Source organism: Mobula hypostoma, chromosome 11 (genome assembly GCF_963921235.1).
Source record: "Mobula hypostoma chromosome 11, sMobHyp1.1, whole genome shotgun sequence".
Classification (NCBI taxonomy): Eukaryota; Metazoa; Chordata; class Chondrichthyes; order Myliobatiformes; family Myliobatidae; genus Mobula; species Mobula hypostoma.
In genome coordinates this window covers 81,226,557-81,252,317 of record NC_086107.1, presented here as the reverse complement: position 1 = coordinate 81,252,317, position 25,761 = coordinate 81,226,557, and the positions used below count along the sequence as shown (strand labels likewise).

The 25,761-nt window shown below is 43.0% G+C and overlaps 1 protein-coding gene across 1 annotated transcript in view; it reads right to left on the bottom strand.

Annotated features, from left to right (window-relative positions):
• LOC134353868 (histone-lysine N-methyltransferase KMT5C-like) overlaps positions 1-21,622 on the bottom strand; it is a 45,272-nt gene extending 23,650 nt beyond the window's left edge. Inside the window, exons 1-5 of the mRNA XM_063062352.1 lie at positions 21,555-21,622; positions 14,466-14,592; positions 11,552-11,717; positions 9,044-9,153; positions 73-236 (exon numbers count right to left, since the gene is read on the bottom strand). Of these exons, the coding sequence (XP_062918422.1) occupies positions 73-236; positions 9,044-9,153; positions 11,552-11,717; positions 14,466-14,575 (550 nt within the window). The 5' untranslated portion in view covers positions 14,576-14,592; positions 21,555-21,622. The remainder of the gene's footprint in view (positions 1-72; positions 237-9,043; positions 9,154-11,551; positions 11,718-14,465; positions 14,593-21,554) is intronic.
• Between the last annotated feature and the right edge of the window lie 4,139 nt (positions 21,623-25,761).

Below are 25,761 nucleotides of genomic sequence, written 5' to 3'. Positions count from 1 at the left end.
ACAACGGCACATTCTCTACGAGTTTTTTCATTTCTTCCACTGTTAAATAGAGTATCAAGTGTACAAACATACCATGGTTGATGAAGGATGCGGGCCCTAGCCAGAGCTGAGCACATTTCTTTCTGGTCGAGTACATCACACTGAAGTCATTCTCTCCAGGACGCAGGAGGGACTCATCCTCTTCGGAAAGCTCTGCCAAGCAGCCAACAAGCAGTTCAATCTTATCATTCTCTTTCCTTTTGAACAGGAACAAAAGTGCCAATTAAACAGGAGAAAAGCACTCACTGTTTGCAAAATGAAGACAACAAGTCTGCACACTTTGTTATGTTAGGTCATCCCAGTCAAGGACACAGCAGTGATGTTCTCCCAAACTAATTAAGCTAATGACACCTAATCCCTTCTGTCTGCACAGAGAACATTACAGCACAGTACAAGCCCTTTTAAACCTACTCTAAGACTTTTGAAACCCACTCTAACCCTTCCCTCCTACATAGCCCTCCGCTTATCTTTCATCCATGTGCCTGTCGAAACATCCCTTAAATGTCCCTAATGTATCTACCTCTACCAACAACCCAGCAGTGCTGGTCCATGTCCCTCTATTCCCTCCTTAAACACTTCTTAAATACTTCTATCATACATGCTTCCACTACCACCCTGGCAGCACATTCCAGGCATCCACCACTGTCCGCGCAAAAAAAAACTTGCTCCTTTAAGCTTAGCCTCACTCATCTTAAATGCATTTCCTTTAGTATTCGAATTTCGGCCCTGGAGAAAAAAGGTACCACCTACTTATTCTATCTACTGTATACCTCTCACAGTTTTAAAAAATTCCATCTGTTAGGAATGTTATCAATAATCAATTGTACAGTACAAAATGGGCCCTTCAGCCCTCCATGTCAATGTTATCCTTCTTCCTCCTGACTACATTCTGTGCATACATTCAGTGGCCACCTGTTTGTTAATGTAAATATCAAATCAGCCGATCATGTGACAGCAGCTCAATGCATAAAAGTATGCAGACGTAGTCAAGAGCTTCAATTGTTGTTCAGAACAAACATCAGAATGGGGAAGAAATGTGATCTTAGTGACCATAGATTGATTGTTGGTGTCACAATAGTTGGTTTGAGTATCTCAAAAACTGCTGCTCTCCTGGGATTTTCACAGTACAGTCTCTGTAGTGCAAAAAGCAAAACAAAAGCAACCAGCGAGCAGCAGTCCTGTGGGCGAAAATGCCTTGCAATTGAGAGAATGGCCTTGTCACAGGAGAATGGCCAGACTAGTTCAAGCTGACAGGAAGATGACAATACCTCAAGAACCTCACATTACAACACTGGTGTGCAGAAGACCATTTCCAAACACACATGTCAAACCTTGAAGAAGATGGGCTACTGCAGCAGAAGACCACAAACATACATTCAGTGACCACCTTATTAGGTACAGAAGGTAACTAATGAAGTGGTCACTGAGTGTATTTGCACACATTAGGTTCATAACCTTCTATGCATTGCCTACTTGAAGTGCTTGTCCAAAACAAAGTGGTTATATTTCTTTTTACCACCTCCTCCGACGAGTTCCAAATATCAAGCACTCTGTGTTTAAAAAAAATTAACCCTCAAATCTCTTTTAAAACTCTTTCCTCTCAATTTGAATTTATGCCTCCCTACTTTTTGATACAGAAACCGGCATAAGCACCGGCCTGATGGGCCACAAGGCCCAGGTCAGACTTTAACTTCAACTTTTTGATACCCGTCACGCTTTCTGATTCAGACTCTGAAACCCATCTATGCCTCTCATGATAGCATAGCAGCTACTGCATCGCTTTACAACGCCATTGACCAGGGTTCAATTCCTGCTGCTGTCTGTAAGAAAGTTGAATTACCTTGAATACAGACAAGTGTGAGGTATTGCATGTTGGAAGGTCAAACCAAGGTAGAACATACAGGGTTAATGGTAAGGCACTGAGGAGTGCAGTAGAACAGAGGGAACTGGGAATACAGATACAAAATTCCCTAAAAGTGGCGTCACAAGTAGATAGGGTCGTAAAGAGAGCTTTTGGTACATTGGCCTTTATTAATCAAAGTATTGAGTATAAGAGCTGGAATGTTATGATGAGGTTGTATAAGGCATTGGTGAGGCCGAATCTGGAGTATTGTGTTCAGTTTTGGTCACCAAATTACAGGAAGGATATCAATAAGGTTGAAAGAGTGCAGAGAAGGTTTACAAGGATGTTGCCGGGACTTGAGAAACTCAGTTACGGAGAAAGGTTGAATAGGTTAGGACTTTATTCCCTGGAGCATAGAAGAATGAGGGGAGATTTGATAGAGGTATATAAAATTATGATGGGTATAGATAGAGTGAATGCAAGCAGGCTTTTTCCACTGAGGCAAGGGGAGAAAAAAACCAGAGGACATGGGTTAAGGGTGAGGGGGGAAAAGTTTAAAGGGAACATTAGTGGGGGGCTTCTTCACACAGAGAGTGGTGGGAGTATGGAATGAGCTGCCAGATGAGGTGGTAAATGCAGGTTCTTTTTTAACATTTAAGAATAAATTGGACAGATACATGGATGGGAGGTGTATGGAGGGATATGGTCCGTGTGCAGGTCAGTGGGACTAGGCAGAAAATGGTTCGGCACAGCCAAGAAGGGCCAAAAGGCCTGTTTCTGTGCTGTAGTTTCTATGGTTTCTATACTTTCCTTACTCTCCTGTTTTGGTCAATTTTCAGGATATAAACTAAATTTTCATAAGAGTGAACTTTTTCCTTTGAACAATTTGGTATCAATTAATACTAACCTTCCTTTTAAAATTGTAAGAAATCAATTTACTTATTTGGGTGTAACAATTACTAAGAATTATAAATATTTACTTAAAGCAAATTTTCTTACCTTACTGAATTATGTTCACCATTACATCTGTACACATGGGGGATGAGAGAGGACCCAAACTGTAAGCTCTGCGGTCAAAAGGGGTCACTGGCTCATATACTGTCCGGGTGTAAAACAGCTCTAACTCAAGGATGGTATAGGTGGCGCCATGCTAAGGTGCTTCTCGTTCTTGCTGACACACTAGAGCGTGAGAGATGCAAGAAGAGGACAGCTGGCACAGATTTGAGGAAGGCCATCACCTTCATCAAAGAGGGAGCCAGGCCTTTCGTAACCAAACAACCAAAGCCCAATCTGCTGCTAACGGCCAGGTCCTGGGAGATGAAGGTCAATGTGGGAAGGAGGTTGCAGTTCCCGGATGTGGTGCACACAACCCTACGCCCGGACTTTGTACTGTGCTCAACTGAAGACAAGAAAATAATTCTGGTTGAGCTGACAGGGAGGAGGGATGGGTAGAGGCCCACGAGAGAGAGGCCTTGAAGTACCAGTCCTTAGTGCAGGAGTGTAAAGACAAGGGATGGCAGGCATGGTTGTTCCCTGTGGAGATCGGCTGCAGAGGTTTCCCAGCCAAATCAGCATGGCAGTTGTTGTCAGATCTGGGCCTGGATGAAAGGAGCAAAAAACAAGCAGCTCGTAGGATGGGGGAAGAGGCAGAACGAGCCTCTTGTTGGATTTGGAGTAGGCGACAGGAGGTAAGCTGGAAGCCAGGAGCAGATGGGCAGTGATTTGGCCACCACTGCTGGCCCACCAACTGCAGAGTGTTGTGGTTGAGAGTCGAAACACTCGGTGAAGGTTGGGAACCACCTGATGACATCTGCTCTTGGCTGAAGGTACGGTTACCTTATAAGGTAACTGGAGAATGCACCCTAACAGGTGTATGTAACAAGAAATGTAAAAAGGGCACTATCAAAATGGTTGCCCCTTTCATTATCGTCGATTGGCCGAATTAATTCTATTAAAATGAATATCTTGCCTAAATTTTTATACCTTTTACAGGCCTTACCCATTTATATTCCTAAATCCTTTTTTGACTGTCTGGATTCTATCATATCTTCATATATATGGAAAAATAAACTTTCTCGACTAAATAAAGTTCATCTTCAAAAAGCTAAAAAGAATGGAGGTTTAGCTTTAGCAAATTTTAGGTTTTATTACTGGGGGGCAGTCAATATATGGAACCTCACGTTTTGATCTCACGCTAGGCACAAGACAAACTGTTGCAAGAAACATAAGGTTGTTACAGTAGGCGATATTAGTTGTCCAGATTTTGACTGGGACTCCCGTACAGTAAAAGGACTAGATGGGATAGTGTTTGTCAAACATGTTCAGTACATAGAAGTCCCAACGAGAGAGTTTGTGACACTTGGTCTGCTTATTAGGGAATGAGACAAGATAACTTTGCATCTAGTGACTATAATGACATTAGCTTCAAAGTAAATATGGAAAAGGATAGGTCTGGTCCATGGGATGAGATTCTAAATTGCAGAAAGGCCAATTTTGATGATATCAGAAAGGACCTGGCAAGTGTGGATTGGGGCAGGCTGTTTTTTGCCAAAGGTGTACTTGGTAAGTGGGAGGCCTTCAAAAGTGAAATTTTGAGAGTACAAAGCTTGTATGTGCCTGTCAAAATAAAAGGTAAAGGTAGTAGCTTTAGGAACATTAGTTTTCAGGAAAAACTGAGCCCCTGGTTAAGGAAAAAAAAGAAGTGCACACATATAGGACAGAAGGAACAAATTAGGTACTTATGGAATGCAAGGGAAAACTTAAGAAAGAAATCAGGAGGGTAAAAGAAGGCATGAGGTAGCCCTAGCAGACAAGGTAAAGGAGAATCCTTGGGGATTCTACAAATAGGTTAAGAGCAGGGGATAATTCGTCTTCTGGAAGATCAGAATAGTAATCTATGTGTGGAGCCAAAAGAGATGGGGGAGTCATTAACGCAAACAACAAGAATTCTGCAGATGCTGGAAATTCAAGCAACACACATAAAAGTTGCTGGTAAATGCAGCAGGCCAGGCAGCATCTCTAGGAAGAGGTGCAGTCGACGTTTCAGGCCGAGACCCTTCGTCAGGACTAACCTAACGTTAGTCCTGACGAAGGGTCTCGGCCTGAAACGTCGACTGCACCTCTTCCTAGGGATGCTGCCTGGCCTGCTGCGTTCACCAGCAACTTTTATGTGTGTTGGGGGAGTCATTAAATTGATTTTTTGCAGCTATATTTTCTCAGGAGACAGACACAGAGACTACAGAAGTGAGGCAAAGCAGTAGCAAGATCATGGACCTGATAACAGATTACAGAGGAGGTGTGTGCAGTCTGAAGACAAATTAATTTGGGTAATCCCCAGGGCCTGACAAGGTGTTCCCTCTGACCCTATGGAAGGCAAGTGCAGAAATTGCAGGAGCCCTAGCAGAGATATTTAAGTCATCCTCAGCGACAGGTGAGGTACTGAAGCATTGGAGGATAGCTAATGTTGTTCTGACAATTAAGAAAGGCTCTAAAATCAAACCAGGAATTATAGGCCGGGAAGCCTGATGTAAGTAGTGAGAAAGTTAATGGAACTATTCTAAGGGACCAGATATCAGAACACTTGCATAGACAGTAACTGACTAGGGATAGTCAGGATGACTTTGTGCGTGGTAGGTTGTGTCTAACCAATCTTATAGAGTTTTGAGGAAGTTACCAGGAAAGTTGATGAAGACAAGGCAGTGGATGTTGTCTACATGGACTCTGGCAAGGCATTTAACCAGGTCCTGCATGGGAGGTTGGTCAGGAAGGTTCAGTCACTTAGCATTCAAGATGAAGTAGTAAATTGGATTAGACATTGGCTTTGTGGGAGGAGCCAGAGAGTAGTAGTAGACAGTTGCCTCTCTGACTGGAGGCATGTAACTAGTGGAGTGCTGCTGGGTCCGTTCTTGTTTGTCATCTATATCAGCAATTGGGATGATAATGTAAACTGGATCAGCAAATTTGTGGTTGACACCAAGATTGGGGGCGGGGGGGGGGTCTAGTGGACAGTGAGGAAAACTATCAAAGCTTGCAGCTGGAAAAATGGAAGATGGAATTTAATGTAGACAAGTGTGAGGTGTTGCACTTTGGTAGAACCAACCATGATATGTCTTACACATTGAATGGTAAGGCACTGAGGAGTGCGTTAGAACAAAGTGATCTGGGAATACAGGTCCACAATTCTTTGAAAGTGGGGGCACGGGTAGTTAGGGTTGTAAAGAAAGCTTTTGGCACATTTGCCTTCATAAATCAAAGCATTGAGTGCAGGAGATGTGATGTCATGTTGAAGCTGTTTAAGAGATAATTTGGAGTATTGTGTGCAGTTTTGGTCACCTACCTACAGGAAAGATGCAAATAAGGTTAAAAGAACACAGTGAAGATTTACAAGCATGTTACCAGGACTGGAGGACCTGAGTTAAAAGGAAAGATTGAATCAGTTAGGACTTTATTCCTTGAAATGTAGAAGACTGAGGGGAGATTTGATAGAGGTGTACAAAATTATGAGGGGTACCCGATAGGGTAAATGCAAGCAGCTTCTTCCAATGACTAATGAGGTCATGAGTTAAGGGTGAAAGATGAGAATTTTAAGGGAGAACATGAGAGGAAATTTCTTCACTCAGAGGGTCGTGAGAGTGTGAATGAGCTGCCAGTGCAAGTGGTGCATGCGAACTCGATTTCAGCAATCAGGAGAAGTTTGGACAGGTACGTGGAAAATAGGGTTATAGATGGTTGTGGTGCAAGTGCAGGTTGATGGGACCGGACAGCTTAAATGGTTCAGTATTGATGAGATGGGCCAAAGGGGCTGTTTCTGTGCTGTAAGTTACTATCACTACAACATAAGTCACCGTACATAGAGTGACTGACAGGAAATGATAAAGTAGCGGTGGTTGGGGTTTGTGGAAGGGTGGGTTAGTAAGTGGAGGTATTGATTAGCCCTACTGCTTGGGGAAAGTAACTGTTTCCTGGTGTCCTGGTGTGGATGCTAGATAGCCTCCTCCCTGATGGGAGTGAGACAAACAACCATGAACAGGCTGGGTGGGATCCTTCATAATGTTACTGGTTTCTGTACGTATGTCCTTGATGGTGGGCAACCTGGTGTCGGTGATGCACTGGGCAGTTTTGACTACCTTCTGCAGACCCTTCTGTTCGCTGCAGTGCAGTTTCTGTACCATGCAGTGATGTAGTTTGTTAGGATGCTCTCTTCAGTGCATCTGTAGAATGATGTGAGTATACGTACATAGTCCAGCTCTCTTCAACCCCCTCAGAGAGTGGAGGCCTTGGTGGGCTTTCCTATTTGTGTAGAATGTGTTTTGGGACCATGAGATGTGCACTCCCAGGAACTTGAAACTGCTTGCAGTTTCCAACGTTGTGTCGCCGATGCTAAAAGGGGTGTGTGTGAATGGTGCGGGTTCTCCTGAAGTCGAAAACCATCTTCTTTGTCTCAAAATCATTTCGGGGGCGGGGGGGAGGAAGAGAAGAGAAATGTAGTTATAATTGGGTGTGGCATAGTCAGGGGAATAGACACAATGCTCTGTTGCAAGGATCTAGAGTCCTGAAGATTTTGTTATCCTATGAGGAGCATTTGATGGCTCTGGGCTGTATTCACTGGAGTTTAGAAGGATGGGAGTGGGGGGGGGGGTGATCTCATTGAAACCTATTGAATATTGAAAGGCCTGGATAAAGTGGATGTGGAGCAATGCTTCCATTAGTGGGAGAGTATACGACCAGAAGGCACAGCCTCAGAATATAAGGATATCCCTCTAGAACAGACATGAGGAGGAACTTCTTCAGCCAGAGAGTGGTAATTCAGTGGAATTCATTGCCACAAACAGCTGTGCTGACCAAGTCATTAGGTATATTTGTAGCAGAGGTTGATAGGTTCTTGATTGGTAAGGGCGTCAAAGATTACAAAGTAAAGGTTTTTAATCAGTGAGGGCATCAAAGATTACAGGGAGAAGGTTTTTTGATTAGTAAGGGTGTCAAAAGTTACAGATTGGGGTTTGAGGAAAATAAATCAGCTATGATCAAAAGGCAGAGAAGATTCCATGGGCAAAACAGCTTAATTCTGATCTATGACTTGTGTTCTTATGGTCTAAAATGCATAGGCAGGCTCCTGTTTAGTTCCTTATCCAAAGTCATATACGAAAGTGTCATGAAAAGTTAGCCTGGGCTTAATGGTCAGGTCTTATAGTGGACCTTAAACTTTTGATTGGGTGCACAGTAGCATAGCAGTTAGCCTAACGCTATTACAATGCCAGTAACCTGGGTTCAATTCCTGCTGCAGCTCTTAAGGAGTTTTGTACATTTTCCCTGTGACTGCATGCATTTCCGCCGGTTTCCTCCCACATTCCAAAGATGTACAGTAAAGCCTGATTTATACTTCTGCGTTAACTGGACGCCGTAACTTACGCAAGTGACTTACGTGCATTGTGAGCATTTATACTTGTACATTGGTCTGTCTGCGCCGCTCTGCAATTCACGCACGTCACGCATGTGCACTCACCTGCCCGCGCAAGGCTTCATGGTCATGGTAGTCTTTCTCCTGGTAAACAAGACGCAAGCGTCTTTTTTCGTAAAAGCGAAATGTGTCCTCCATAATTTCGGAGGTCTGTAAAGCTTTATGGAAAGCATTGCAGCCAGAGTTCCTTCCCTGCCCTTCAGTCGCCCAATGGGAAGCTATTGCAGCGTAGGATGAAATTTGATGCTACCAAGCGGACCAATCACAGCTGTTGTGTTCTGCATTGCCACGCGCGCGGTTACATTTTGGGAGAGGTGCGCGTTGCAGCAACGCAGGCTCTGGCATAGGGATCCGCGTTGGCTTTGCATAGGGCTTGCGGCGACGCAGTACTTACGGCGATGCGTTGACGCAGAAGTATAGATCAGGCTTTAGGGTTAGTGATTTGTCAGCATGCTATGTTGGCACCGGAAGTGTGTAACAATTGCAGGCTGCCCAGCACAATCCTTGATTTGATTTGATGCAAATGAGGCATTTCACTGTATGTTGCAAAGTACATGTGAGAAATAATACTAAACTTTATCTTTACATATTCCAAATTAACATTTATCTCATTAATCTGGTTGTAACTTCAGCACAAATTAGTTAAGTGAAAGGCCATTATCTTAACCCTTGTCACAGATCCCATTAAAGGCGAGGAAACATACCACTTTCTCAATGACACTATCTTGGCTCCATTGGATTCTGAAGAATATCGATTACACGGGAGAATTTCAAAGCCACTTTCAGGTAGGAATATTCGAAGGTAACGAAATACCTAAAGTAGGGTCAAAATTTCAGGAATTCATCAAATAAACATATTTCTCTGAAAGATCATTTTAAAGAGTAAACTTTATTCACACACACGTGCCTGTGTATATATTTGCTTGTTTTTACAATGTGTATATTTTTATTATTTCTGTACACGTGTATAATCAAACAAATGTTTTCTCTATTCTGGGGCTGAGCTTCAAATGATCTGAAATACCACAACTGCTGCAGAACTCCTCGGGAATGTGTTGTGGAGCTTTCGATTATTATGAGGGGGAATCTCATTGAAAACTATCAAATACTGAAAGACTTAGATGGAGTGGATATTGAGAGGATGTCTCCTACAGTAGGGGAGTGTAGGACCACAGGGCACAGCTTTATAATACAAGGAAGACACTTTAGAACAGAGATGAGGAGGAATTTCTTTATCCAGAGGGTGGTGAATCTGTGGAATTAATTGCCACAGATGGTTGTGGAGGCCAAGTCACTGAGTGTATTTAAAGAGTATGTTGATAGGTTCCTGATTAGTAGAGGCATCAAAGATTATGGCAAGAAGGCAGGAGAATGGGGTTGAGGGATAATTTTGTAGTCCACTTAATATGTTCTGTATATAAGACCATAAAATACAGGAGCAGAAGCCATTTTACCCATCAAGTCTGCTCTGCCATTAGCCATGATCAAATGGCAGAGCAGACTTGATGGGTCAAATGGCTTAATTCTGCTCCTGTATCTTATGGTCTGAAATACAGAACATATTAAATGGATTACAACATTAAAAGAATTTTAGAAAAAAAATGCTGATTCATATTTACAAGGTTATACGAATTGTTTTCAATTGTCCCTATCAACTGAGACCTCAGATTTGTTACTTATATTGAAACAAGTTAGTTGATATAGATGGGACTATTACATGTGGTAGAGAGTCTAAGACTGGGGAAATAGGAGGGGGATACGAAGTGAAAATTAACGATAGATCTTGCTGTCTGCATACTCTAGGTGCTGTGAAGTTGACCCACAGTTAAAAATGACTACTTGGATAGCCATATTATGTACCCGATTGTTGCCAATACTTGGGGAACCAACTCCAGTGCAATGGTGCACTATGGAGACCAAATTGAGGAATAAAATGGAACCATTTAGAAAAGCAGCACTTGGGTAAATAAGCTCTGAGATTTATAACTGCTTCTGAAAGTTGTAGAAAATACCCTAATCAGTACATAGGTGTGTTACACAGTCTCGTCCTGGTAGTTAGCAGGAGAATACACCACATGATGTTGAAATGCCACCTGAAACTGAGGCAGAGGCTTCACCGGAAAAAGTTAGAATAAGACCAGGGGTAAGAACTGGAGAACTTCTCACAATTCTGTGCACGTCACACTCTATCGATCTGGCCACTCAGGTGGTATTATTTTGTCTCTATGTGCTGGATTGTAACTATAAGGAGGAGAAGATGGCGACGCGTCGCAGCGCGCAGCGGCCACTCCTGTCAATGATGTCTGTTATCTGTCAAGTAGGTACCGTGCACAATCCTGATTTGATGGAGACAGACATGAGAGCACTGAGGAACATCTGGTGAAACTTCTGAAATGCCTGTTTCGCTGCTGTTGCTACTGTGTGATCCAGAATCTCCGGAGGGGAAGGCCCCGAGTCCTCAGCTTTGCCTGTTGCTCGGTGGCCGGGGCGGAGTCAAAGCGCTCGGCAGAGGATGGTGCTTGGTGCTCAGTGTCGGAGGCTCGAAGTTTTCGGATGGACTCAGAGTCGGCTGCGGTCGGGTGATTCCAATGCATCGGCAAGTTTGCGGCGCTTGGGGGTTCATGGCAGGAAGAGTTTCTCCTTCTGCCGCCTGTGCGGGATGATGGGGCTATTGGGACATGAGACTTTTTTTTACCGTGCCCATGGTCTGCTCTTTATCAAAATACAGTATTGTTTTGCACTGTTGAAACTATACGTTATAATTATGCGGTTTTGTCAGTTTTAGTCTTGGTTTGTCCTGTGTTTCTGTGATATCTTTCTGGAGGAACATTGTATCATTTTTTAACGCATGCATTTCTAAATGACAATAAACGAGGACTGAGTGTCCTCATAATCTAATCTAATCTAATATGTGCTGCGTGTGGCTATATGTACTGTGTTTTGCACCTTGAACCAAGAGAAACGATGTTTTGTTCAGACGTATACATGTGTATGTTTGAACGATAATAGACTTTAAAATAAAGATGCAGACACGAGTGAGGTCGGGAAAAAGCACGTGGCCACGATTCTCACAGCCGAACTGCTTGCAGGATTCTATCTGGGCTCAAGCAGGACAACTGGGCATGGTGACTGGGTATTTATGAAACTGCTTCTGGCAAGGCTCAGAACTTTCAGGAAAGGGTAAAAGCAAAAACATTCACTTGTTCACTCACCTGAGCTTTGAATATTTCTTCTTCAAGAGACGTTTTGTGCAAGAAGTAGTGCCAGGCCCAGTCACCCAGAGTCAATGCTCGATACACAGTTTCCAAATCCTGTGACTTAAGAAACTTTTGAAGAATATCCCTGAGGTATTGGTGCCTCCTTACGACTGGTCGATGGCTGGAATGAAATAAAAATTCGTCATTTAGAGTTAGGCTTATGGCTTCAGACTCAAGCAAGAAGACAATAAGAGGCCCTGCAGGTATCAGTGTATTTTCCAAAAGTTTAATACTAAAATATAGTTCCAATGGAAGAAAGTCAGCAATCAAAGAAAAATTTGTGTAGTATTTCTCACAATCTAATTTCTTGATTTTTTGTTTGGACTTTGTTATTCTAAATAAACATTACCTTATGGAGACCAGAGGCAGATAGGAAGATTCTCAAAATCAAGGTGGCAATGGACAGAGATGGATAGGTCACAGATTGAGTCAAATGTCTGCATGGCCACAATAGACAGTCGAGTGGGAAGATGGAGTGAAAACCATGGGAAAGGAAATTACAGAGGCATGAGAGAGGAGATGGCCATACTTGATTGGAAAAGAACACTGGCAGGGATGATGGTAGATCAGCAATGGCTGGAATTTCTGGAAGCAATTTGGAAGGCACAGGACACATACATCCCAAAGAGGAAGAAATATTCTAAAGGAAAGATGACACAGCTGTGGCTAACAAGAGAGTTTATTATTATATTAATAAAAATTAGTGGGAAGTTAGAGGATTGGGAAGTTTTCAAATACCAACAAAAGACAACTAAAAAGTCATTAAGAAGGTAAAGGTGGAATACAAAAGTAAGCTAGCCAATAATATTAAAGAGGATGCCAAAAGTTTCTTCAGATACATAAAGTCTAAAAGAGAGGTGGGAGTAGATATCGGACCACTGGAAAATGATGCTGGAGAGGTAATAATTAAGACACTAGCAGTATGGTGGAGGTTCCAGTTACCAGGGGTCATGAAGTGTGAAGTTACCATTGCTAGGGAGGTTCTTTGGAAACAGAAAGATCTGAAGGTAGATAAGTCACCTGGACCAGATGGTGTACACCCCAAAGTTCTGAAAGAGGTGGCTGAAGAGATTGTAAGCAATGATCTTTCAAGAATCATTAGATTCTAGAAAAGTTCCAGAAGACTGGAAAATTGCAAAAGTCACCCCACTCTTCAAATGAAAGGAAATTATAGGTCAGTTAGTCTGACCTCAGTGGTTGGGAAGATGTTGGAGTTGATTGTTAAAGGTGTGGTTTCAGGGTACTTGGAGGCACATGGTAAAATAGGCTGTAGACAGCATGATTTCCTCAAGGGAAAATCTTGCCTGACAAATTTTTTGAAGAAATAACAAGCAGGATAGACTAAGGAGAATCGGTCGATGTTGTGTACTTGGATTTTCTGAAGGCCTTTGACAAGGTGCCACACATGAAACTGCTTAACAAGCTGCAAGCCCACAGTATTATACTTTATACTTTCTTGTCGCCAAACAATTGATACTAGAACGTACAATCATCACAGCGATATTTGATTCTGCGCTTCGCGCTCCCTGGAGTACAAATCAATAGTAAATATTAAAAATTTAAATTATAAATCATAAAATAGAAAATAGAAAAATGCAAAGTAAGGTAGTGCAAAAAAACCGAGAGGCAGGTCCGGATATTTGGAGGGTACGGCCCAGATCCGGGTCAGGATCCGTTCAGCAGTCTTGTCACAGTTGGAAAGAAGCTGTTCCCAAATCTGGCCGTACAAGTCTTCAAGCTCCTGAGCCTTCTCCTAGAGGGAAGAGGGACAAAAAGTGTGTTGGCTGGGTGGGTCGTGTCCTTGATTATCCTGGCAGCACTGCTTCAACAGCATGCGGTGTAAAGTGAGTCCAAGGACAGAAGATTGGTTTGTGTGATGTGCTGCGCCATGTTCATGATCTTCTGCAGCTTCTTCCAGTCTTGGACAGGACAATTTCCATACCAGGTTGTGATGCACCCTAGAAGAATGCTTTCTACGGTGCATCTATTAAAATTAGTGAAGGTTTTAGGGGACAGGCCAAATTTCTTTAGTTTTCTCAGGAAGTAAAGGTGCTGGTGGGCCTTCTTGGCAGTGGACTCTGCTTGGTTGGACTAAGTCAGGTTACTTGTGATATTGACCCCGAGGAACTTAAAGCTTTTGACCTGTTCCACTTGCGCACCACTACTCCTTCTGAAGTCAACACCCAATTCCTTCACCTTGCTGACGTTGAGGGAGCAATGTATTACAGGAAAGATTCTAGCATGAATAAAACAGTGGAGGAAGCAAAGCGTGGGAGCCTTTTCTGGTTGGCCAGTGACCTGGTGCTCCACAGAGGTATGTGTTGGGACTGATTGTTTTTACGTTATATGTCAATGATTTGGATGATGGAATTGATGGCTTTGTTGCAAAGTTTGCAGACAATACGAAGATAGGTGGAGGGGCAGGTAGTTCTGAGGAAATAGAGAGACTACAGAAGGATTTAGATTAGGACAATGGGCAAAGAAGTGGCAAATGGAATACAGTGTTGGGAAGTGTATGGTCATGCACTTCGGTAGAAGGAATGAAAGGGTGGACTATTTTCAAAATGAGAGAAAATACTAAAACCTGAGGCGCAAAAGAACTTGGGAGTCCTTGTGCAGGAATCCCTAAAAAATAATTTGCAGGTTGAGTCTGTGGTGAGGAAGGCAAATGACATGTTAGCATTCATTTCAAGGGGACTAGAATATAAAAGCAAGGATGTAATGTGCTTCCTGCAGAAACTACAGAAAATGAACAGTGGCTCAGTTAAGATAATAGAAATGACAAGTTCAGGAATGAGGGGTGGGCAGATGTGAACAGTGAAGAAACAGAAGATGTATGGAGAGATACAGCAACTTGATGAATGCTTACCTGATGTTCATTTTGTGAGTTTGAAAACCCAAGTACGGATCGAGTACGAGGCTTGTAGCAAGGTCATCGTACTCACATAAATCTCTAGCTGTTACACGTATGGATTCCATGTCCTGCAATCACCATACTAGAGTTTACAGGGTTTAAAAAGAAAGAACACATTAGAATAAACAACACACAAAACAATAAACTGCTACAGATGTGCAAAAATTTGGCGCTCAAAGTTCAAAGTAAATCTATTATCAAACTGTATATATGTCACCATATACTACTCTGAGATTCATTTTCTTGCAGGAATTTACAGTAAATACAAAGAAACACAATAGAATCAGTAAGAAATGACATACAAAAGATGGACATCAACCAACGTTCAAAGGGCAATAAATTGTCAAATACAAAAAGAAAAACAAAATAATAATAGATGTTGTAATAAATAATATTAAGGACATAAGTTGTGGAGTCCTTAAAAATGAGTCCATAGGCTGTGGAATCAGTACAACGTTGGGGTGAGCGAAGTTATCCACACTTGTTCAGGAGCCTGGTGGTTGAGGGGTAATAACTGGGCTGGGACCTGAAGCTTCTGGACCTCCTTCCTGATGGTAGCAGCAATAACAGAGCATGGAGGTGTGGACCCCCTCTTCCACTTACCAGATAGAGACAAAGATTCAACTCCAAATTGATCAATATTATATATTCACAACTTATTAATTGGAATAAACATTATTATGACAAGCTCTCGGGCTCAACAAATCTGTGCTATCGACCACCTGTTTACACCAATCCAACATGAACCTAATTTCTCTCTTCTCTCCACATTTCATCATCTCTCTACAGATTCTACCACCCCCTACACAGTGGGGGTAATTTACAGAGGACGATTATCTACCAACCAGAGGAAGGAAACCGGAACACCTGGAGGAAAAGCACATGGTCACAGGGAGAACATACAAGCTCCACATAGCACTCGAAGTCAAGGCTGAACCTGTGTCACTGAAAGCACAGGGGAATGGCTCTATCAGCTGTTTAATTGTCACTTTAACACAGTCACCAATAATTAAAGTCATAGAGTTATACAGCACAGAGACAGACCCTTTGCCAAAATCATTCATGGCAAGCAAGATGCCTTCCCATTTGCCTGTGTTTGGCCCATATCCCTCTGAACCTTTCCTATCCAGGTACCTGTCCAAGTAGCTTTTTAAAGTTGTAATTGTTCACACTTCTACCACTGCCTCTGGCACCTCCAACCTTGTACATGAATAACTTACTCCTCAGACCCCCTTTAAGTATCTTCCCTCTCCCCTTCTCATGTTAAAGATGTGCCTTTTTGCACTTTCCAACCATGGGAAAAAGGCTATCTTTGCTCCCCTCCCACCTACCCACCTGTGATATTATAAACCCTGATAACAACACCTCTTGGTTTCCTACACTTGGGAGAAAAAGCCCCAATCTATCTTCATTTGACTTGAATTTAAAAACCATAAGTAGCTGAGAAAGTAGGGGAGGGGTGACCAAGGCCTGGCTGAGAGGTAATGTTACAGCTATATAGGACCCTGGTCAGAACTCACTTGGAGCACTGTGCTCAGTTCTGGTCACCTCACTACAGGAAGGATGTGGAAACTATAGAAAGGATGCAGAGGAGATTTACAAGGATGTTGCCTGGATTGGAGTGTACCTTATGAGAATAGGTTGAGTGAACTTGGCTTTTTCTCCTTGGAGTGACGTAGGATGAGAGGTGACCTGATAGAGGTGTATAAGATGATGAGAGGCATTGATCACGTGGTTAGTCACAGGCTTTTACTCAAGGCTGGAATGGCTAACACAAATGTACACAGTTTTAAGGTGCCTGGAAGTAGGTACAGAGGAGATGTCAGGGATAAGTTTTCATGCAAAGAGCGGTGAGTGCATGGAATGGGCTGCCAGCCATGGTGGCGGATACGATAGGGTCTTTTAAGAGGCTCCTGGATAGGTACATGGATCTTAGAAAAATAGAGGGCAATGGGTAACCTGAAGTAATTTCTAAAGTAAGTACATGTTCAGCACAGCATTGTGGGCCCAAGGGCCTGTATTGTGCTGTAGATTTTCTATGTTTCTATTTTGAAATGTCTCAATTCCTCATCCATATACAGCACCCGAAGCTGCATTGTACATATGGTCTACAGCTCATCTTCAGTTTTGTGAGGAGTTAATGGATTTCAGCCAATTTAGGCCAGTTATAGTCATTAGAGCCTGTACTTTTCGATTAAGGAGGTGGCTGGTCATTCAGTTACGATCCTTGCATGATTACCACATGAACCCTGCCTGTTACATATCATTGCCTGCGATGTGACCTCAGCCATATGGATTTTGAAATTGGATTAGGTTTAGTACTGATGTTCTAAGCTCATCGACATTACCAGAAACAAATAATTGTATACCAATTTGTGTCACATTATGTACATATAATCAATCTATGTATATAGCTATCTCATATACTTTTTGTGTTTTTTAAATTGCGTTCTTTATCTTATTGTGTGTTTTTTTTCCTGTGCTGCTTTGGATCTGGAATAACAATTACTTCATTCTTCTTTACACTTGTGTACTGGAAATGACATTAAACAATCCTGAATCTTGAACATTATCTCATTGCTGACCTCAAAACTTGTCTAGCTCTTAATGAGTGAGGTGAGACTAGTTTCAGAGAACAAATTAGGTCACAGGCACGGAAAAAAACAGCAAATCTCTCCACAGAGCACCAGCTAGAGGCATAAAACTTTTCAAAAGCTGTCCATGTTTTGCACTATTTATTGATATATTTCTTATTGTAATTTAGTGTTTTTATGTATTGCATTGTACTGCTGCCATGTCAATGATAGTACAACTGGATTCTGTTTCTGATGAAGATGTGCAGGATTGTGATACCAACACTAAGCGATTCCAGCAACTCTATGAGATACAATTTCCGAGCCTGCTGTATTGTCATCACAGTCTTACTGTGATACTAATACATTTGACTCATTTGGCACTTCACCACACAGCATATAGAGTGAGACTGATTTTCAGTCCCCCTCCACAGAGTGGAACAGGTCCTTCAGGCCAAACAAGCTGCTCCGCCCAGCAACCTGCCCATTTAACATTTGCCAAATCACAGGACAATTTACAATGACCAATTAACCCACTAGCCACTACGTCTTTGAAATATGGAAGGAAACTGGTGCACCTGGAGGAAACCTACGCGTTCCCAGGGAGAACGTGCAAAATCCTTACGGACGGTGCCAGAGTTGAACTTCAAATGCCTAACTGCTACGCTACTGTGACATACAGTTCTATCGCTCCCATGTAGTTAGCCACAGAGTGACTGACATCTGCAATTTTAAAAAAATTAAATGACTACCCTGGGTAGTAAGTCCCTTATTCCTGCTCTGCCACTTATGGAGATCATGTCTGATTTTTAAACTCAGTATTGCTTTCTTGCATTCATCCTATTCCTCCATTTTCTTTGTCTAAAAATCTATTGATTTAAATTTACTCCCCACAATCTTTCTGGATAGAGCATTCCAAAGATTTATTGCAATCTGTGTGAAGAAATTCCTTCTGGTACCTGTCCTGACCTGATTCTATATAGATCAGACTTGGCCCTAGGGAAACATCATCTCTAACTTCTTGTGCTTTGTAAAAATGTATGTTTTAATGAGATCACCTCATCCTTCAAAACAAAATATAGACATTGTTTAACTAATTTCTCATACAGCAAACCTGCCACCCCAAGTGTAAATATGATGAAGTTTCATTGTATTCCTTCAGTTGTAACTGTAGGGTGCCGCTGTCATGTAGCGGTTAGTGCAACACTGTTGCAGTCGGGGTTTGGAGTTCAATTCCAGCACCAGCTGTAAGGAATTTGTAAGTTCTCCCTATGACAGCATGGGCTCCTTCGAAGTTCTCTGATTTCCTCGCACAGTCCAATCTCGTACCAGTGAGTAAGTTTATTGGTCATTGTAAATTTCCATGTGATTAGGCTCATGTTAAATAGGTGGGTTGCTGGGCGGCATGGCCTTTTGGGCCAGAAGGGTCTTGTTCTGCATTGCGCTGTATCACTAAATAAATAAATACCCTCCTTACATACAGGCAGCTCAGTAGCATAGCAGGTAGCCCAATGTTTTACAGCCGCTGTCTGTAAAGCATTTATACGTTCTCCAGTTTCCTCTCATATTCCAAAAAAACATACGGATTAGGGTCAGGGTAAGAAAGTTGTGGGCATGCTACGTTGGCGCTGGAAGCACGGACTTTGTTGGTCATTAATGCAAACAACTCATTTCACAGTGTGTTTCAAAGTGCACGTGACATAATAAAGCTAACCGCTTATCTTATAAGGAGACCAGAGCATAATACACCAGATGGTGTCACCAGGATCCCATGTAACTGATGCAAGGCATCTTTAACTTTGCACTCAAATCCCCTTGCAATAAAAGCCATTATTATCCATTTTCCTAAAAGCTTGCTGCAATTGCATGTTAATTTTGAGTGATTTGTGAAGAAGGATACCCAAGTCCCTTTGAACACCTACACACCTTTCAAAATCTCAACATTAAAAACTATTCCCACCTTTCCAATTTTTCTTCCATCAAAAGAAAAATTACATTTCATGTGCCAAGTCCTTGTCCATTCATTGAATCTGTATCTATCTTTGGCAGCCTTTCTGAATCCTTCTCACAGCCCACACCACTTTAGAACATCTGCAAGTTTTATATCATGCATACACCTGATTCTAGACCTTGAAAGGGTAGACGTGGAGTTGAAGCTTCCCCCACACTATATATCTATAAACCAGTAGTCACAGACTAAAAATAAAGACTGGCAGTTGGCCTCCCAGGGCAGAGGTGAGAAGAAACTTACTTGTTCACAGGGTTCTAAATCTTTGGTATTCTCTGTCCAAGAATGCTGAGTATATTAAAAACAGAGACCAGAGCTAGTGTAACAGTTAGCATAACACTTTACAGCACCAGTGATCCCAGTTCAATTCCGCCACGCTATACATTTTTGTATGTACTCCCTGTGACTGCGTGAGTTTTCTCCGGGTGCTCTGGTTTCCTCCCACATTCCAAAAACGTACCCATTAGGGTTAATAATTGTGTGGGCATGTGGCTAAGTGGTTAAGGCATTGAACTAGGCAACCTGAAGGTCGTGAGTTTGAGCATCAGCCGAGGCAACGTGTTGTGTCCTTGAGCAAGACACTGAATCACACATTGCTCTGCGACGACAATGGTGCCAAGCAGTATGGGTCTTAATACCCTTCCCTTGGACAACTTTGGTGTCGTGGAGAGGGGAGACTTGCAACATGGGCAACTGCTGGTCTTCCATACAACCTTGCCTAGGCCTGCGTCCTGGAGAATGAAGACTTTCCAGGTGCAGATCCATGGTCTCGCAAGACTAACGGATGCCTTAAGGGTTAATAAGTTATGAACGTGCTGTTTTAGTGCCGAAAGCATGGTGACGTTTGTGGTCAGACTCTAGTATAAACTATGCTGGTCGTTGGCCAGACTTCCAAAACACACACCATATTTTGGGCTCTGTCTTGGGAAAAGATTGCCAAGCTGAACAGCGGGAATATTTCAGGGACGTGCTCTGAAACCTCCATGAAGAAATGCAACTCTGGAAAACTCCTAGGAGCTTCAAGTGGAGACTTGTTGGGACCTCAAAGTGGAGAAGCATTCAGGTGACAATGAAAAACTCCAGTCCATGCTTTGGCAGTGCGTGTAAGGAATATTTCAGAGGTAGAAGAAACACATCACTTCACAAATGACCCAACCACCTCTTGCCCCATCTCAGGTAGAGTCTATGGTTCTTACTGCAGCCACCAGAGAAGAAGCAAGTCATCTCCATCCTGAGGAACCACCCAAGAAGACTTACTATCTTCTGGAGACAATAGAAACTGAAGATGTTCAAATCGTGCAACAAATTGGACCATTAGACATAGGAGCATAATTAGGCCGATTGGCCCAATGAGTCAGCTCTGTCATTTCATTATGGTTGATTTATTATCCCTCTCAGCTCCATTCTCCTGCCTTTTCCCTGGAACCACTGACTCCCTTACTAATCAAGAGGATATCAACCTCTGCTTTAAATATACCCAATGACTTGGCCTCCACAGCCATTTGTAGCAAAGAATTCCATAGGTTGAGTGCCCTCTGACCAAAGAAATTCCTCCTCATCTCTGTTCTAAAGTTACATCCTTCTATCCAGAAGATATGGTCTCTGACCCTCGACTCCCCAACTACAGGAAACATCTAGACATAGTCAAGACCAGTAGCCAGCATCTTCCCTCTATCTTCCAGCCCACGGCAGCTATCACTTTTCTTCCATGCATCTGCCTGATCCACTAAAGTCCTCTAACATATAGCTTTGTTGATCTAGTATTTTCCGCTTTTTAAAATTTTATTTTGGCCACACAGGACCTGACAACAGTAGTGGGGGGTCCTGGAGCATCATACACAAAACGTTGGAGGGATTTAGCAGATTCATGGAGGAAATTGAACAGTCAACTTTTTGGGTGGAGACACTTCATCTAGCATTTCTGGACTGGAAACGTTGGCTGTCTATTTCCCTCCTGCCTGGCCCAGGGTCTTTCTAGCGTTCTGTGTGTGATGCTCCATCTGCAGACTCTTGTGCCTACAAGTCCAGGAGCCTGGGATCCTGTGTGTGGGACAGGATGTAACGAGGTGCGGATCTCATAAGGGGGAAGGATGAAACCGGTGTGCTTCGACCTCTACATCTGCCCACCTTTCAACGGGGCTGCAGACGCTAGAGAAATGTAGGGTTATTGTAGGGGGAAGAAATGGAGGGGTGGGCAACCCAGAAACCCCTCAGGTCTAAAACATGCAGTAGGGAGGGTGGGGAGTGACTCCAACGGGACAACGTGAGGACTGGGCAGCTGGACTTCATCATATCACGGCAGCAAACAAAGAGCAAGGGCTTGCATCTCATTTCCATCAGCTGAAATCATCCATTCGTCATCACCAAAATCCCCCCTACCCAAACCCATTCGAGCACCGTTAACTTCCCAGCTCTTTTTCATTGGGGGGGAGGGGAGATATAAAATTCACCCGGCAAGCTTACCTTTAAACCACTGAGACAATTTCGAGTCTCTTCGCGCGTCACACAAACCCGGAGCGCGGCCATTCCCCCCGCCTCCAAAGTACAGCCAATTGGCTGTAATTCGCACATGACCTCACCGTTCTGACTCCTGATTGCGCGAAGGAACATCCATCCAGGTTCGTTTCCGCTTGGCAGCAGGTTAGGGTGTGGCGGAAGTGGAGGCCGTTCTGAAGCCTATGTTGCGTTGCTAGGCGACTTTTCCATCCGAATCGATTTATTTGTAACATAGAACATCATATATGAAAACATCTGAAAAGAATGACAATGCATTCGGCTTATTAAACACTAAAATAACTTTTCAGATGTATTTGGAAATAATTACATTTAGAACCCGATTAACCTGGAGATTAACCTTAATCGCTTGTAACATCTCCAGCAAGTAAATAGGTTCAGGAGCACAACTGCAATCAACTTTTGGTCTTTCTTTGACCATCACAGTGAAAGAAAGATATGATAAAATTTCCATTGTTGACCGCATTCTTTCCAAAGACAAAGCAATGACACCTAATATCAAAATAATTTGGACATTGAGGCATCTCTGAACATGGGATTCTTAGCTGGGTTTGTAATCAAGCGTTACTGGCATGGTCTTTTATATGTAGGGAAGACTATATGTATATAGCCTTTTGAATGTGGGAGGACCGGAGAAAATCCACCCCGCCATGGGGAGAACGTACGGAGAGCGGTGGGATTGAACACTGATTGCTGATCTCTGGTGATGTAATAGCGTTATGCTACACTGCTGTGCCGTCCTGACAATCTGGCAATCTTTCCTCTTCCTTCTAAGTCTTCATGCACTGTTTTGACATGAAATGTTGACACACACTATGAAGGTGTCATCAACGTATCTGAAGAAGCATTTGGGGTATAAGGGCCCTCTCCTCAGTCCTCCATGTAGAATTTAGGAATAGCCAGTAACAAGAGCAATCCCATGGTCACTCCGTCTGTAAATTCAGAGTCGTTCCCCTTACAGAGGAAGTATGTCAAAGTAAGGGTGTGTTCAAAAAGGTCAATGGTACCCTTATCAAACCTTGACCACAGGAGGACCAAGCTGTCCTTAATGGGAACTCTCGTGAACATGGACACCACGTCGAAACTGACCATTATATTATCTGGACCCAGAGAGTCTCCCCAAGGAAATAAGACAATTACACACGACATTCCCTCGGAATGGCTGCAAGGTGAAGAGCCAATGGAAAAATCAGGAAACCTAACAATGAGGAGGAACCTGTTGCTTCCGCCTGTCTTCCCTGTATTTCCACGGTTTCTGGAAGGATTGCCAGGATCCTGAAGAAATTTTGGATTAATACCATTCACAAACCTGTAAGGAAGCTCAAATCACAGCTTATGCAGGTCAAAGATGATCCGGTTGGCTGGTGTTTACAGGATTTCCTGTGAATGTGGATCAGCGTAGATCAGCCAGTCGGGACGCACAGTGGGAACCCGCATCAACGAACACAGGAGGTGTATCCGTCTGGGTTACCCGGAGAAATTGGTGGTAGCAGACACTACATTCGCAATTGCCATAGGATTGACTTCAATGGCACAGAACTACTGTGCCACACCAATGGCTTTTGAGACCACTTGGTAAAAGAAGCCATTGAAATAAAACTGGATAAGATTTTTAACAAAGATGAAGTCTTGCTCGAAGGAAGAACAGGAATTCAATTGTAAACAAGCCGAGAAAGCGGAAACCTGATTAGATGAGAACTAACCAATCGGGAGGGAGAGACAATGGAGGTTTAAATACCATTGGACTAGACATGCGCAGGCATCATCCCTGATAAAGATGACAGAGTTTGTCATCGAAGTGTCAGTTATAATTGATACCTTGGCCCGGCTGGAATCCCGAAAAGAGTGCTTAATCAAACAATAATTACGATATTACTTAAATATCGCCTGGTAGCACTCACATTGACAGTGATGTAATGCTTTGAGAGGTTGGTTATAACTAGACTGAACTCCTGCCTCAGCAAGGACCTGGAGCCATTGCAATTTGCCTATCGCCACAATAAGTCAACGGCAGACGCAATCTCAATGGCTCTCCATGTGGCTTTAGACCACCTAGACAACACAAACACCTATGTCAGGATGCTGTTCATCGACTATAGCTCAGCATTTAATACCATCATTCCCACAATTCTGATTGAGAAGTTGCAGAACCTGGGCATCTGTACCTCCCTCTGCAATTGGTTCCTTGACTTCCTAACCGGAAGACCACAGTCTGTGCGGATTGGTGATAACATATCCTTCTGGCTGACGATCAACACTGGCTCACCTCAGGGGTGTGTGCTTAGCCCACTGCTCTGCTCTCTGTATACACATGGCTGTGCAGCTAGGCATAGCTCAAATACCATCTAAAAATTTGCTGATGATACAACCATTGTGGTAGAATCTCAGGTGGTGAGGAGAGGGCATGCAGGAATGAGATATGCCAACTAGTGGAATGGTGCCACAGCAACAACTCCTCCCTGCTCAGCTATACATTCCAACGCAATATAAAATGCATCTCAACTATATACACGGTATAATATACAGACATCTACACAGAGTAAATTTGAAATTGTCCCGTTCAAGCCAAATCACTGTGGAGGATTTCTTACTCTTCAGAGATAGCACCTTTCCTGACAAGGGGGATCACTCTGCTTGGCAGGTGAGGCTTGTTGCTGTGAAACAATCTCAGGTTCTGGGGCCTCCTCTATGTGTCATTTCAGGTGCAATCTCCACTGCGTAGGACGGTGTTCCAGTTCTGTCCTTAATCTTTCTGAGTACCCACTTTTGATCACCTCAATGTTCCCTCACCAGAGCAGCTTATCAAGAAGTGAAAAATCAAACCTCCAAGTTTGAGAAGCCCTAAATTTGTCTCAGCTGTTAGTCCTGCATAGTCCTTCTGAGCAACACACAAAATGCTGGAAGACCTCAGCAGGCCAGGCAGCATCTATAGAGCAGTGAATGGTCCAGCAAAATCCACATGAATCCTCTGCCAGGGCAATGTAGGCCATTCCCAAGGATGGAGAGGAACAACTCTGGACATCTTCTGGGCGTCTTGGCATCCTGAACAGTCCATGGCAAGCTGATTGATCTGCTGATCTATCCCAGGCCACCAGACAAAACTTCAAACCAATGCTTTAATTTTGACCATGCCTAGATGTCTGGCATGAAGTTCCTCCAACAATTTAGCTCTCAGCTTGAATGGTACAACAACTCTCAATTCCAATGTAAAGCAAACTACGTCAAGGGCAAGGTCATCTTGGCACTGGGGAACTGGGAGTTCTGCTGCATATTCCAGTCAGTTTGGGTGGCCATGTAGACCCAAGACAGTGTGGGGTCTTGTCTGATTTCCTTTTGGATCATCTCTGCCATAGTAGGGAGACTTTAGACTTACATTAGACCAGTGAGTTTTACTTCAGTGGCTAGTAAGTTGATGGAGAAGATCCTGAGAGGCAGGATTTATGAACATTTGGAGAGGCACAATATGATTAGGAATAGTCAGCATGGCTTTGTCAAAGGCAGGTCATGCCTTACAAGCCCGATTGAATTTTTTGAGGATGTGACTAAACACATTGATGAAGGTAGAGCAGTAGATGTAGTGTATATGGATTTCAGCAAGGCATTTGATAAGGTACTCCATGCAAGGCTTATTGAGAAAGTAAGGAGGCATGGGATCCAAGGGGACATTGCTTTGTGGATCCAGAACTGGCTTGCCCACAGAAAACAAAGAGTGGTTATAGACAGGTCATATTCTGCATGGAGGTCAGTGACCAGTGTTGTGCCTCTGGGATCTGCTCTGGGACACCTTCTCTTCATGATTTTATAAATGACCTGAATGAGGAAGTGGAGGGATGGGTTAGTAAATTTGCTGATGAAACATAGGTTGGGGGTGTTGTGGATAGTGTGGATGGCTGTCAGAGGTTACAGCAGGACATCGATTAGGATGCAAAACTGGGCTGAGAAGTGGCAGATGGAGTTCAACCCAGATACGTGTGAGGTGGTTCATTTTGGTACGTCAAATATGATGGCAGAATATAGTATTAATAGTAGTCATAGTCATAGTCATACTTTATTGACCCTGGAGGAAATTGGTTTTCGTTACAGTTGCACCATAAATAATAAATAGTAATAGAATCATAAATAGTTAGATTGTAATATGTAAATTATGCCAGTAAAT